The following is a 16316-nucleotide window of genomic DNA, read 5'->3' on the forward strand; positions in this document are numbered from 1 at the left end:
AATATTTTTTTTCTTGTATACATTCATCTGTAATATTATCACTAGTATTGTTTTGTGGAGTTTAATATGTATATGGTTTTCACCGTATTAGATATTTATGGAAGACTTTTTCATTACATTTCATCGCCGAGCTCACTTATTGTCACCATCTTTTTGATTAAATCCGAAAAATCATAGTTATTACGTTTTAGGTGAACTATGCTGCAAAATCCTGTCATCCAAGCACTAAAAAAGTATATCTGTGATATTTTCGCCTTATGGAACATTCTATACCACCTTATAACCATCAAATACCATGTTAATAATAGCAAAATTACACAGGTTTTAGTGGGCAAAGTGAAACGAGTGTGTGTGAACTTAACGTCTTTGATTACCGGGCTTGAAAACTATTTTTGCGTTAAGTAAATTATCGATAAACGGACACATGAAACCTTTAATAGTCTTTATTTACTTTTATCTACTTTAATATTGAGTCTTTCCAACTATTTGTTCCACCACATTTTTAAACACATCATCTTAGAGATTGTTTCGGGATTAAGGCTTCCTCTCTTACACGTGACAAGATTCGACCCTTTAGAAAAAACTTCTTCCGAAGGAACCGAAGTTGCAGGAATGGCAAGAAAGTCCCTTGCCATGTTGGCAACTCCCGGATACGTATCTTCATTAGCCTAGTAAGTAATAGGTTATGCTGAACTTGACATAAAGCCAGAAAGGTTAGTTTTAGACAGGTGACCCGGTTTGATACACATCCATATAGTTCAAATTAACATATGCATTTGCAACAAAAATTAACGTGTAATATCAGAAGCTCATAATAGCCGAAGGATGACACAATGTATCCTCTTATACTTTAGTTCGGTAACATATTATTCTTCAAAGTTTCACACTTAATGTTTACTTTCATGCTAATCGAAATTCGGTTGGGGTGAATTCCAGATCTATTCGATACAAAAGCCTAAGCAATCAACCCACCGCGTCTTGACATGGGCCAAAAACTCACAAGCGTGTATTGGAAAATAGTCAAGCGCTAATAGAGTAATGATGAGGGTACAATTTACCGCGTTTTGATTCCGTTTTGTAACCTTGGTCCTTATGTTCTCGAAGATAATTATTATATACTTCTAATAATATAGAAAATCACAATGTTATTTTTTATTGTTCATACCAATTCAAATAGCCGTGTCTTTAAAAATGTCAAGTGATATTTGATCTATTATTCTACTATAAGAGTTCTGTGCGGAGTGGAGCATCCAGGAAACATCTAAGAATGGTTTTAAAAATCAAATTCGATTCAAATTTCATGCATAATTTGAAAGTAGCGCTTCCAACCAATCGTTTAACACCTTGCCTTGTTCCGTGGCACGCTCTATATGTCGTTGAACATTTAGCACGAGATACAAAAAATAACACTCGTGTTATATGAACATTTTGGCATACAGTGCGTGCCACGGAAAGTTTGTTCCTTAGAAGGCAGCGCGTTACGCGTTTTGTCGGAGGTGCTACCTTTTGTCGGTTTTTAAAACCATTCCGAGATATTTGATGGATGTTACACTATACTGGATTTACGAGGCTGCCGTCCCCTTCTATAGGAGAGATGGGTACGGAGAGCGATCACCAACGGGAAATGTCAGCCACAAACAAATTAAGGCGCACACCGTTCAACGATAGGTCATGATCGCGCCCATAAAATGCCTAGCTTAAATCCCGTATACATAGATCTCGTAATTCTAGAAGATTCGATAAAACAAATCATTTGATTTTCCTTATCTATAGGTTTACCTTCCACCACTGAAGAACGTTTGTTTTTGGAGGTTGAAGATCGTCTTTCAGATACCTTAGTAGTTCTGAACCCTTCGTTAATCTCAGTGGTCGTTTAGGGTAGTAAGACAAAATGCCCACAGACTCCTCTGTGGACCCACTAATGCTTGTTGATGGAGAACTACTTTCGTAGTACGCGTTAAACACAGCTAAGACCTGCGCTTTTATTGTTTTCGCCATAGCCTTTGGGTAGTTCGCTTGGATGAAATCCATCTTCAGGGTCGGGTCAACAACTAAGAGAAGTTCATATATTCCATGTCATCTTCAAACTAACTGTTTTTGGCTTTCAATTACATTAAATCTAATTACATACAGTGTGTTTCTGGCAAGTTTGCAAAAACTTAACTAGCGCGTTTTCGAGTCAAAGACGTCCGAAAAGATATGAAATTTTGGGCTAAAGTGCTCCGTCACGGAGTTATGGGCTCTCAAAAGATAGGCCGAAAGAAAGGAAATTGTTCAGTATTGTGACAGTTAGATTGAAGACCATAAGGACGTTTTCGAAAAAAGTTCAAACCTAGAAGAGCGTGAATGTGTTTAAAAGTCCGCGAACGTTAATACGTTTCTTATTATTAATGGTTTTAAATAATTCCAATTTAATATCTAAGTAGCTTAGACGTTGGTAATTTGTTGAGATTTACTAACAAATTAACGGAGTGTTACTCTTCATTTCTATTACAAGAAATGGAAGACACTTTAATTATATTTACAGGGTTGTTAAAACTGGGCACCAATGTTCAAGCCGACTTGCGCGCGTCTTTTGAAGGATTGGTTAACACGTTCAAAGATTCCTGACGCGATGCGGATGTTAGAACATCCATTAAATATTCTTTGTCTTGTACAACGCGAACTTCACTCAAAGATTAAAAAGGATTGGTGCGCCATCATGCATGATCGGTTGCGACTATGATGTAGTTTATTCATGATGGACCATCACCACATTTTACCCTTCTTCAAGTTTATCTTAATGTCGCGGTCCTTCGGAGGTGGGTAGGTGGAGGTTAGACAGTTGCGTGGTCAGCAAGATTTTCAAATCTAAACCAGTGCACATTGCTTCTTTGGTGCTATCTCAAGGACTTGGTATGTGGAAAGTGAAGTTGGCGATATCCAAGAAAGACTTACAACAAAGTATACTTCATGGATATGATGACATTTGTAACACCTCTGAAATCTTCGAACGTGTTCACCAATAATTCGAAATAAACGTGCTTGTTTGCTTAATCGCTGATGATGTCCATGTTTGAACAATTTTGTAATCGTAAACATGGTCTTCCGAATATTTTCAACCGAAATTAAGAATACAATTATGTACCAGTAAAGCTGAAGAAACCATTAACAGACGTCTGAGCTACGTTGTTTAATATGTAATTAATTTAAACCATTAATAAAAACAACGGTTGAACGTTAGCGGACCTTTCGAAACTTTCATGGTCTACTAGGTTTGAACTTTGTTTGATAATTTCCTCATGGTCAATAATGTAGAATAATTGGACCAAAGCCATAATACGAATTTTTACTTTTAATATAAGAGTTTTACTTTTCCAGCCTATTTTTGAGAGCCCACAACCTCGAAACGGAGCGCTTTAGCCCAAAGAGTTATAAAACTTTTCAGACACTTTATACCCCGTAAAAAGTGTGTTAATTTTTGACATATATACTTTTTGGAAACATTATCAAAACATTTTGCAACTGTGGAAAATCACTTGATTTTCCTTTTCACTCTCCCTTTAAGGACAAGTTCCTAGAACTTCACTTAAAATACCGTCAGATATATGCCTTGCGTGCTATTTTTGGACATATCTGCATCCCGTTGTGTAAATGTAATTTTGTATGGAAACCTTCTTACCCATAGCCACCCAAAACGCTTCTGTGCGAGACATTTCAATGCAGTTAGCTAATTTTTCTTTAGCTACCATACACGCACCATTGATCACTGGATCATTATGATCCTTTGCTAACTTATCGACCAACCAGAAATAGGCAGGCATAACAGCAGATATTGTAGGATATTGACTAGACGAATAGATGTTTGTTGCAAGGTCGAAATCCTATAGAAAGACATTTGTCCTTGTTAACATGACACAAAAAAACCGCGTTTATCAACGGTTTTCCCCAAAGATAATTGCAAATACAGTATTTTAATAATGTATTTGCGGTACAATAACAATTTAAATTAAAAATACGGGTGGAATTTGGTGAACAGTAAACGTACATACTAAAGTTATGGGACCAGTTTGTTAGTGGCGTCCAGTATGTCATAATGTTATTACCTTGAGTAGCACGAGAAGGGTGTCTATATTTTCCCATTCAGGATCACTTATTGAGAATTTTCGTAAATCGGCATCAGATTTAATAAGGGCTTCGATTGACTGAACAAAATAAACATAAGATGTCGTACTTAGTGTGCCTTACATATGGACACAAAATATTGGTAGATTGAGATTTACAACCCTAACATAGAGTTGATCAATTCAACCTCAAAATGGCAATATTAAATACTCTACTATGTGGAGAAACCATTGGTTGCTAGTAATTCAAAGCGAGTTTTGATGTTTTCACACTCCTTTTGTTGCAACACGGTTACCTGTTTTAGATATGTTGCACGAGCCAACATCGCATATGTTGAATTTCATCGCGTAGATACATCGAGAATGACCTTAAAGAGTAAGTAAAGACATTTTCCTGGAAAGGTTAATTCCTTCATTTTTGGTAAATATGGAGTGCAAAATGTTCATTTCCAAAGTTTTACAAAAATCTGACGAGCGGTTATTGAATTATAATGAAAACAAAACGAGATTTAGAAAAGGCAACTTTTGTAAACATTGAACACGTGCAATATAGATCTGACGTCAGGAGAGGTGACTCCGTTATTTGCTGGTATAATGCATTGGTTTGTTATGGGAAGGCGTGTCTAATTCAGTCCCTCTAAGATAATATTTCTGACTGGATACTACCAAATACTACCGCGGCTAGTGAAAAGACTCCCAGACCGCTTCGGTTTCCTACTAAACCTCAATATAGGAGGAAATACATAAGGAATATAAATTTTGGTGCGGTAAAACCAAAACCAAAACTTACAAAATGGATAGTGACACCATGGAAGAAAGTGACACTGACAGTGAAAACGAAGTATACTATTCCGATTTATCGACTGGCTCAAGTGATCTAGATTATGATTCTAATTCTGATTTTGTACACTCCTCTGAATCTGAGGATTCTAATTTGGGACTTGATAATGGTAATGAGCATCAATGGGAAATTTTACCATACCAATTTGAGCCTCTTGCTCCTTTAATTGCACCCGCGTTACCGCGTAATGAACCTGAACTAAATAATGAACCTCCAGATGGTCATGAAAGGCTTGGTAATAATGACTGGTAAGCGGTTGAACGACATTTCATAGCACAGCTAGGATGTTAATATATTTTAGAGTAGGTGCACTTGTGGGAATTGCCAAATAATGGAAACTATAGAAGAAAGTCAATGTTGTAATGAAATGACAGAGTCGGTGGATAAAATGTGGGAAGAAACATGCATACTGGAGCATGGCGAGTTTTATGAAGTTTGCTTAAATGTATTTCAACTAAGATTCGTCTATCTGGATCACTATGACCCAAGAGGTGGAAGAGGAGCGCCAGAACCACCGGAGGGTTTTATACATCGGTATGATTACATGGGTGGACGTTTTTATGCCTAATATTATTATTATATAGTCTATTTTAATCTAAGTTGGTTACTTTTTCTAGAGCTTACAGATATTTCGCTTATAGGAGATATATTAGATGGCTTCATCCAGGAATTATTTTAGGAAGAGGGAATCGTAAGCCAATAGCTAGTTGCGTAGTGACAAGAATAAGAAACGCTTTTCCCTCGGACATTTACTGTGGTTTCAGACCAGTTTTTTAATTTGAAAATATTGTAGTCAAAGAATCTCAAGACTCAATGGTTGTTTAAAAGTATTAAACATGTGATATGATAAATTTAGATTTATTCCTTTAGTTCTACCAGCTTTTAACATTTATTATTAAATCTACAGCGATGAGTGTATTCTTCTACTGCGTCTTCTTTTTCTGGGTGATTATATTTTGAACTTAGTGGCAATGGTGCCTGTCCCAAAATTGAGGACGATTTATTAAATCCATCCTCATAAGATTCCTCAGCAAGGCTTAGCACCTTCTCCATTAATATTTCGACATATTCATAAGTAGAGCCATTCATTATTGGCCTTACAGAACATTTCACCTCCTTTAAATTTAGGGTAATAAACAGCCCAACGACGTCTATTATCTTTCGTTGTTGCTTGTATGTTAGAAGAGTTTTCATTGTAATGCAAGGCAGCTAATTGCAATCTTGCTTTCATTCCATGATAAGAATAATGGGTATTCTTGGGAGCAAACTGAATTATAACGGCGTGATAAGCCTCCACCGATGATGTTTGACAAGTAGAAGAAATTTGCTTAACATCTTTCGAATAAGTCTTGATGATTTTAGCCAATTTCTCATATGGTTCTGAAACTATATTTTGAATTGGTAAATATCAACTGCATTAATTCGAAGAATAGATATTTTTAAAATGCACAAACCAGGATCCATCCAGTTCTTTTGCCTCTCATTTGGATTCAAAACATCATGTTCGCATTCAGGAAATAGTTCCCCATGATTTTTATGAATATTAATGACGTGGCGAAGAATAGATTTCCACTTAGCATCAATAAGTTCTGGGTTCCCCCCACTGGAGTTAGCGATCCAGTATACATGATTTTGGATGCTACGACTCCATTCTTTCAAAATTTCACACCCTTTTGTGGATGCTTTAGCTAACTTTGATTTTATAGCTGCAATTTAGATTGGTTTAAATTAATTTTTTTAATTCTCTCTATAGTGCAGTCCACCTTGGGTTTACAGCAGTGTTGGCGGGTATCATATTTTATCCAATTGGACAATGATATGCATATATAGATACAAATTTTTATACTTGTATCGGTATCGCTAGTTATGAGTTAAAATGTATCTTATAGACCAGAACTAGGAATAGGGCTTCCAACTGTATACTCAAGGCGGAATATACATTATTTAGAAAACGGGCCTAACATTTAACAAAATGCCAACAATCGAAAAGATGCTGAATTTTAGGGTGATATCTCTTTAAATAAGCTCTGATCTGTACATGTCTGTCTGTGACAAGAGCAACTATGTTCATTTTCTTAGATTTTAGAAATTTTAGACCCTTTTTTAATCCTTCTAGCTCCATAGCGACACTGTTCTTGACTTCATTGCTCTATTTAATGTAAAATAAACGTTAGTCTCTCTCTCTTAAAAAAGTACATTATTAAATTATGCAAACCTGGGTTAATACGATGTGAATTATTTTTTTCAATGAACTCTCAAGAAAACAATAGCTACCATATTTGGCGCAAAATCCTGGTGAATCACATCGTCCATCTCCTCCAAGGGTTAAAGGCTTGCCTTTCAACAAATTCAAATTTTTCTTTTGGTCCATTTCCCATACCTACAACGTAATTAAAGATCAGACCTTCTGGTATAACTAACTTATGATTAAACTCACACTTTTCACCGCTCGAAAAAGAAACGCTTTTTGAATTGAGAAAAATGTTACACGAGTAATCATTTGAATTCCAGCCAAATTAAACATTCGAATTGCTTTAGAGGGATTCATTCCAGAAAACAAAATTGCAGCCGCAATTAAAACATTTCCTGCAGGCTTTCTTCCTATATCTGGTTGACTTTTCCATGTAAATTTATGGTTGTTGGTACAGACAGCCTTGATTGTAATGCAGGACCCTTGAATGTGTGTGCTTAAGGAACAGAGAGCCAAGCACTGGAAACAAAACTTGAAAAGCTGCAGTAGGCAGGACTCAAATACTATCAGCTTTCGATCTTTTAGCACATCAAAATTTTCCGGCATATTTCTTGATCTGGAAAGCCCAAAAAATTTACAGTTAAACATTTAATAAAACGAAAGCATGCTATCTCTTTACAAGGCTAAAGGGACGAGGATAGTAGACGGATTTAAAGGCTAAGGTTATACTTACTCATAAACATCTTCCTCCTGTATCTCAGAGGGAGTATAGCTGACATCCAATGGGTCCAGGGGGCTATCTTCATCTTCATCCTCCTCCTCAAATTCTAAGGCGTTCTTATCAGTTTCCTTTAATAAGGATTCTAATACAGATAGTTCAGGCTCGGTTTGTGTTGAACGATCACTTGTTTCTGGTTTAAGATTTGCTTGAATAACTTTGAAAAGGTTTAAAAATTAAAAAACCACCATGACATTTAAAAATTTATTTGTCTCACTCCTGTGTTTCACTGGAATTTTTCGTTGCTTTTCTTTATCAGTTTGAATCTTAACGTTATAGGTCAACGTCTTTTCAGTCTGTGCTTCTATGTTCTGGAAATGTTTTTTGTGCAGTTGACTTACTATCGGTAAACCAATGGTAGTTTCAGTTGATCGAATCTTATGTGCTAAACCTTCTAAACTAACAGCAGAACTCTTTAAAGTAACAATTTAATTAGACTACTATTTATTTAGTGAGCTCAATATTTCATACTTACTATGCTACGATTTCGCTTACGCGGTGAATTTTCGTCGACGTTTCCAAACAAAGTAGGCACCGCAGACTTATTTAGCCTTCCAAATGATGGGACCATTTGCTTCTGTACATTCAGAATAGCTAGGGCTTCCCTGTTTCTTTCAAACGCGTTATCATGAAAGTGTAGCGAACATATCTTAGATGATTTGGTTAGTTTTGATTCTTGTAGTCCCATGTTTTTAATCCACTGTACCCTTAACGCATCATTTTTAGGAATGTAATGAAACGTAATTCCATCCGAAAAACTATCACTTAAACAATTAGGCGCTACACAACGACATTTTGGGGATTTTTTCTTATACATATTAATAACACCGCTTAGGCCTTGGTTTGATCACAAAAAAAAACACTGTCTATTGCGGCAGCGGTATTGCCTATAGTGGTAAGTTTTACACTTGCACAAAACTTACGTAAGATTAACTGTTCAGTTTACGAAAACACGTTCAAACTTTCCAAAATATAATTTATATCACTAATTAAGAGTATAAGACGGCCATCACGCCAACCGTATATTTTTAAAAAGGATACTGGCTGCTCTGGCAGTCTAGCACTATCAGTAGGAGGCGAGATACTAACTGGTGGGAAAATATGGAAAGAAAAGTACCAATTTTACTACTATCAGAGCGGTCAAAATCCCTAAGCTATGACGTCAGACAGCAGAGACAAATTCAATTCTATTTGGCGGCAATTTTAGCACCTCTTTTTTTATCAATATTTGAAGTTAATTTTTAAATATTTAGAGGTGGATTTTTGGTGAAATTTTTTTTATTATGAATGAGGACGTTGAAATCTATAGAAATGCATGATTTCTATAGGAATTTAAGAAGTAGTCAAAATGTCTTTACTTACTCTTTAAGATCATTTAATCCAAATGATACGTTTAAATCGGAAAGGTGTATTTCTTTATGATTCGACAGTCTTATTTTCAAAACTATAGCTCTTATCTAATGTATAAATGAATTTGACGTTCATTAACGTGACGTTCAGAAAGTGTGTGATGTAATCCAGTACCTTAGTTACTGAATGCCCGATGGATATTTGCGTGGATATGTCGTCCGCTCTATCCTCGTAGTCGGCTTCATTTTCGTATTGCGCTTGCGATTTCAGGTGTTTTAACAAATCCTGAACTGCTAGGTTGAGGATGTGTGCAAAGCAGCGCACACGTGTTTATCACTAAATCTGATCCCGAGCTGTGCACTTTTGGATTGTAATTCCTTAGCAAATGCATCATTATTACTGGCATTATCCATCGTAATACCCAGAACCTACGGTTTATAAATATTGAAACGTTCGTTAACATCTTACATTTCACTTGTAAGATTAGACTGAGTTTATATAGAGTTCGAGCGATAAAATTACAGCGTCACTAATTCTTCATAAAATTCAAGTGAAATTTGGGTAGCATTTTCCAAAAGAGCGTGAAAAAGCGATTCTATAAATGTTCATATATGATATAAATCATTGCTCGAACAATTAAAAATACTGTGAGAACGGCTTTTTCAACCGGTCAACGGTAGTGTTTGCATTAAATTATTTTGATTTTGGACTTCATCACGAATTCCCGTGTATTTAAACTCTAGCTAGTGAAATACTATCTCTAATAAACTAGTTTGGTATCACCCGCTTTCAGCTGCGCATAAAATTAGTACTTCACCTTTGAAGTTGTAGCCTGTACGATGGTCACGAAGGCAGTGCAAATATTTTTACCAGTGTGTCGTTGAGAAAATGGTACGAAGCCTATCAGGGTGTTCTTAAGTTCCCAGTTTATATCGATCCAATGCCACGTAACTCCAAGAAATGGGAGGCGGTTATTTGAAGTCCAAGCATCCAGGGTGTAAGAAATCTGACTGGGAATCGCCTATAATATCCATAAGAATGGTACTTATTTCATCAATAAAATCGACTACGAAATTAGGTAAAAGTACATTTTGATGGTTCACGGACGTACCTTGCATAATTCTACCACTTTTTGTAATTCGTTTTCATACGACGCAAATAACTCCTGTTTAATTATTCTAGCACTTTGCGGTACGCTACGTGCAATTGCAGAGTTTTTAGGATTCATGGATAATAACATTTGTTTAAACGACGGGTGTTCAACGGCTTTAAATGCAAGGTCTGTTTGTACCACCCATTTCGTTACACATTGCGCAGCGTGATCAGTGTCCGATTTGTTAGAATGAAATTGGATACCGAAAATGTTTCGATGAACTATTTCATATAGTTTTATTCCATTTACAAAAGACTTTGCAATTCAACGCAACCCTCAAAATCTCTGTTATCATTTAGGAGGAAGCTCAACCCTATCTTGAAATAGTATCAACTCGAGTAATAGTTTAGAAACACGTAAACGTTTCATTTCATGACCTAAGAAGTGGAACCGTCAACTAGCAGAAGTACATTAAAAGGGTTATGTAAAGCTAATAAAGTTCCAGTATACTTGTAACCTTTTATGCACTTCTGCTTGTTTAAAGTTAAATTACTTCCTTAGATGGAGAGCTATTGAAATTGTCGAAAGTCGAAACAAGCTGTATTAATTTCAATCATTACCATTTCTTCAATATATACTCTGTTGTTTTCATTACCATTCTCGCAATGAGCACCGATTTTTCATTACCATTCTCGCAATGAGCCCCGATTTTTCATTACCATTCTCGCAATGAGCCCCGATTTTTCATTACCATTCGCGCAATGAGTCCCGATTTTTCATTACCATTCGCGCAATGAGTCCCGATTTTTCATTACCATTCGCGCAATGAGTCCCGATTTTTCATTACCATTCGCGCAATGAGTCCCGATTTTTCATTACCATTCGCGCAATGAACCCCGATTTTTCATTACCATTCGCGCAATGAACCCCGATTTTTCATTACCATTCGCGCAATAAACCTCAATTTTTCATTACCGTTCCTAGTCGAGTAGTCAAAACCCCAAGTTGAAAACTATTTTTTAAAGAAATAATTAGAATTACAATCTATTTACTTCTAGGCAAAACTAATTCGACTCAGGCGATTTGCTTTTAAATGAAGAGAAACCTAATTCGACTATAAATTTGTTTATTTTAAATATTTCCTAACTATTTGTTAACGAAGCCCCATAGGTACATTACCATTGCTGGCACATTTGTCCTGTAAACTTCAGGATGTTTCTTTTCGAGATGATAGCGTAGATGACTTGTTCCCATATATTTACTATCCTTAGGCATTTTATACGTTCTACGGTAACATTAAACGCATACACTTATTACAATTTGTCCACAATGATAAATTCATTATATACGGCATAAAAACAATGCCATAACGGCAATAACGCTCACTTTTCGCAGTGCTTGCAACTTGTAATTTCTTTTTCTATGTGGAAGTTACCCCATACTTGGCTTCTTTTACGTGGCAACTCATCAAGTGCACCCGCAACTTCAGTACGATCAACCGCGCCGGCCATAATCAAACTTTTATTCGGTAATCGCGGTAATACCCAATCGACAACTAATGTGTTCAGACTAGAGAAATTAATTTTCCCAATTATATGTTTTTTTTTTAATATAACTACTTTTTTTATGATATCAAGTTTGTGCTTTTTTTCGTTAAAATAGAACTCAAACAATTACAAATAGATCAAAGTTTATAGTAAAAAAATTATAGTGGCGGTTACTCGTCCAAAGACTATTAGATAAATGAAGTCCAAACTACATTTGTCTCAAGAAATATACAGATCACAATTTTTTTTTCTCGTAACCGTACAAAACGTATCGCAAAAAACATATTTGTTTACTATTGTTATGATTATGTTGAGAATGTTGGTTTTTGATAAAAAGTTCTTACGACTAATATCTGCATCAATCTACCTTTTTCCAAAGAAAATCAAGACGAAATACTTTCAAATAATCTTCGTTTTACAAATTTTTGTATGTTAACTTTTTATATTAATAGTTAATCGATCCCAGAGCCCTACCTGAAACCCTAAAGGCCGGGATACCAGTATATTACCATGTCGGACCACGGTAATGGAAACCTGCAGAAGTACTACACGAAAGCAAAGAGCCCTTGTCGTCTATCCTGAAGATAAATGACGGAAAAACATTGCGGAGAACTCACCACCAAATACGTCCGACACACCTACTCAGTACAGTACCTCAAAGCGACTACGCTGAACCCAACACGGCACAAGAAGTACAAAAGGTGGAGGACAATTGTGTTAAGCATTTGCGGCCAATACTTACCGAACCACTTCAAGAGTCAGACCAGGAAGATTACCACCACCCATACAAAAAACAAACGTCAATTTCAACAACTCAAATTTATTCACCGACCTCGGCAACGCAGAACACATCTCCAACACCACGACCCTCTCAAAATGAAACTTCAGTATTAACAACTCAAACTCATTCACCGATTTCAGCAACACAGATCCGATCTCCTACTATACTTCAAACGTCAAGACCAGACCAAAAGCAAATAGTGGTTGTAATTACACCGCGTAAACTCGAACCGCCACGTAAAACATCAATATCAAACATTAAGACTAGACTAAGTCCTTCTGGCATGACTGCTGGACAACACCCGAACCGCGCTACTCAAATTTCTCCGGGAACTTCCCCATTTCTATATTTTGACAATGTAGAGAAAACTATTCAATGACTTAAGCCTCTTTAGACAAAACAAAGCGAAAAAATGTTGGTCTGGTATTTCAATATTGAGTCGTCTTTTCCCGACTCGGAGAGGTAATATTTTGGTTTTCCCAACTTGTTAGATCTGAATACAGTAACTTATTGCTAGTAGTGAACTTGGTTATCCAGCAGATATACTTTTCGTAACGGGGGAAAGAATCATATTATATTAATAAATCCACGGTACTATAGTCATCAACCGAATATACCCTCAAGTATCGCTCGTTAACGTATCGGTCTTTAAACTCGTTGTTCTATGAAGTACGAGTTCGAATCCCCTTATCGAGAGTCCTTAACAAGCGAACCAACGTTACTTTTGTAAAGGATATATTTTTAGCTCTTATAACTAACAGTTTTTATAAAGCAAAGACAAGGTTGGTTGATGTCAAAGATAATTTGAAATATACGTATAACGAGTAGGTTGGTTCGTTATACCTCAAGGTGAATAATATAGCACCTATACCGTGTTAAAAATATAATTTGCTCCTTTATAACTTACAGTTGTTGGTTATAGACTTCGTTCCATAAAATACTATTAAGCTAGCTAGGACCCGAGGATTCGTCATACCTCAAGGTGAATAATATAGCGCCTATACCGTGTTAAAAATATATTTTGCTCCTTTATAACTAACAGTTGTTGGTTATAGACTTCGTTCCATAAAATACTATTAAACTAGATAGGACCCGAGGATTCGTTATACCTCAAGGTGAACCTTTTTTCGTTCCTTTTATTTTTTAATAAAATGAGGGGGCAGGGACCGAAGAAACGATTTCATCTGTTTCTGAGGTTTATTTCAAGTAACGTACTCTAGTCCCTAGGTGCACAGACGCGCTGCTGTTTTTCAATTAACCGCAATTTTTGACCATTACTTCTTAACTTCTTAACGTAAAACGCGGGATAAAGGTCCATGCGGTCGTCTGTACGCTCTTTGCACCAAACTTGCTCGTATGTACATATTAGCGTTTTTCTAAAAAAAAGGTTTTATTCACTTATTATAAATTATGGCATGCAGACTAAAATTTATTCATCCGTATCAAATGGTTTGCTCCGGACCAACAATGTCGGGAAAATCGACATTTGTATTAAGATTGTTGGAAAATAGTCGATTAATGATTGAGCCACCTCCAGATCGTGTAGTTTATTGTTATTCTATGTATCAACCAAAATTTGACGAATTAAAAAGAAAAATTGGAAATATCGATTTTATAAAAGGTTTACCGCCTAATGACGAAGAATTCTTCGATAGGACTAAAAATAATCTGTTGATTTTCGACGACCTATCATCCGAGTGTAATAGTAGTAGTCAAATTTCTGATTGGTTTGTCAAGGGGTCTCTTCATCTCAATACCTCGTTGATTTTAATTACGCACAACCTCTTCGCTAAGGGGAAAGAGGCCAGGACCATAAGTCTTAATTGTTCTTATATAATTATCTATAAGTCTCCAAGAGATTCGTCCGCTGTTGAATACCTAGGACGGCAAACGTTTCCCAAAAAGAAACATTTTTTAGCTAAAGCCTATGAAATGGCTACGGAGAAACCGCATAGTTATATATTAATTGATTGTAAACAGGACCAAGATGATAACCTACGTTTAAGGAGCAACGTCCTTCCTTCTGATGGTCCTATGATAGTTTTTGTTGAGGATTAAATTAACGTGAACTCGCCAAAATAAATTATTTACCATAACGATGGTACCCCGATCACTTCGTCCACACTATCCCTTCTTACACGTTTTAGAACATAGTAAACAAAGAAAAAAAATTCTTAAAAATAGTAGCAATGCGCAGATAAAAGCTATTTGCAATATTTGTCATAATATTACAACTGGAGGCTTGCCAATCTCCAAGACTCAAAAGGCAAAACTTAGGAGTCATAGAAGGGTTATAAGAAGATTAGCTCTGAAATCTTTGTCATTAAAAAAGAAACGTCGTTTGATGACGATTCAAACAGGAGGATTCTGGCCTTTACTACTAGGAACATTGGTACCTAGTGTAATTTAGGCGAATAACGCTGCACGATGAAAAAAATGATACTAGTTCTGGCTTCGACAGTTGTGTCGGCCGTAGACAGAAAATTATCTGATTTAGACAAAGAAATGAGTGAAATTCTTGAAAAACCAGGAACATCCGAAACAAAATTGAGAGAATATTTGACAACGTTACAAAAGTTTCTAAACGTTAAGAAATTAGTTGAACCACCGACCGTAAAATTAAGTCAACCCTCTATTGTACAACCATTGCCAGTTCCAATGGTCCCCACATCGACACCTAACCTAATACCTACAATGCCTCGAAATATAATTCCATCAACACCTACAAATGTGATGTTACCATCAGCAACAGCAGCAACAGCTCCGACATTTACATTTACTGCTCCAATATCTCCTGTATTACCAAATCCTGAAAGGCTTAAAAAGAATAGGAAAAACAGCAAGGCCCAAGTAATTCACGAATATCAAGAACTGAAAAAATTGTTCTCTCCGCTTGAACTAAGAAAGAAAACTAAAACAAAATCCAAACCAAAAGAAGAAGAATCAAACATAACTGTAAGACGACAAAACAAAAAACGAAAGACGGAAAATAAATGGATCGATTTATACGAATAGTTTAATGATTACAATTCAAGTATTTATGATTTAATAAATGATTGCACATAAACAAAAGTTCCATTGCTTCGTTATACATTAAATCATGAGGATTATATAATTCGTGAATAATCATATCTAGGGTATAACCGTTACACATGTTAAAAAATAGAAAATACAATGTAATCCACACGTTTCGGACAAAGGATATTGTATAGGTACATGGTTAAAATACCATTTACTAGCGTAAAGGTTAAGGTCTACAAGATTGAAGTAAATGGGATCATTTCCGTAAGAATCAAAAAAGGTACCTATTCCATTATCTAATTAGATTGCTAACCAGTGGACGCCTCGGTTTGATTTTGGTTCCGTATTCAAACAAAAACAATATTTTTTCTGTCAGGGTGGTATTGGTTTTTGATCAAAGGCAAAAACACCGAGAAAAAATGGTTTTGTGACGTATTCACACTTTAAAAATTAGTTTATTTCTACGGTGTTCATTGTCCAGAGGGAATGTAAATCACAATACGATATTTTGAAATTATTATTTCCGATTCAAATTCCGCGTAAACAACAGCCGTTACATTATGAATCAAGGGAGACTTAAATTTCATTGATATTCTCAAGTTTCCTTGTTT

The 16316-nt window shown here is 35.9% G+C and overlaps 2 protein-coding genes across 2 annotated transcripts; both read right to left on the reverse strand.

Moving 5' to 3' along the window:
- Positions 1-482: 482 nt before the first annotated feature.
- LOC149584038 (uncharacterized) lies at positions 483-4429 on the reverse strand. The gene is made up of 5 exons (XM_089863302.1): positions 4400-4429; positions 4086-4184; positions 3662-3863; positions 1780-2051; positions 483-668 (listed from the first exon to the last, which is right to left on the reverse strand). Exons 1-5 carry the CDS (start codon positions 4427-4429, stop codon positions 483-485), a joined length of 789 nt encoding a protein of 262 aa, XP_089719428.1.
- A 1265-nt stretch (positions 4430-5694) lies between these two features.
- On the reverse strand, positions 5695-11867 carry LOC149584039 (uncharacterized). Its single transcript, XM_089863303.1, has 15 exons — positions 11743-11867; positions 11536-11641; positions 10375-10671; positions 10081-10284; positions 9625-9691; positions 9438-9553; positions 9276-9370; positions 8389-8620; positions 8131-8326; positions 7869-8070; positions 7382-7751; positions 7160-7324; positions 6907-7093; positions 6399-6650; positions 5695-6330 (listed from the first exon to the last, which is right to left on the reverse strand). Exons 1-15 carry the CDS (start codon positions 11865-11867, stop codon positions 6014-6016), a joined length of 2931 nt encoding a protein of 976 aa, XP_089719429.1. The 3' UTR covers positions 5695-6013.
- Between the last annotated feature and the right edge of the window lie 4449 nt (positions 11868-16316).

Source organism: Phalangium opilio, unplaced genomic scaffold (genome assembly GCF_054372755.1).
Source record: "Phalangium opilio isolate 3A_F unplaced genomic scaffold, DU_Popi_V2 ptg001170l_1, whole genome shotgun sequence".
NCBI classification, from domain to species: domain Eukaryota; kingdom Metazoa; phylum Arthropoda; class Arachnida; order Opiliones; family Phalangiidae; genus Phalangium; species Phalangium opilio.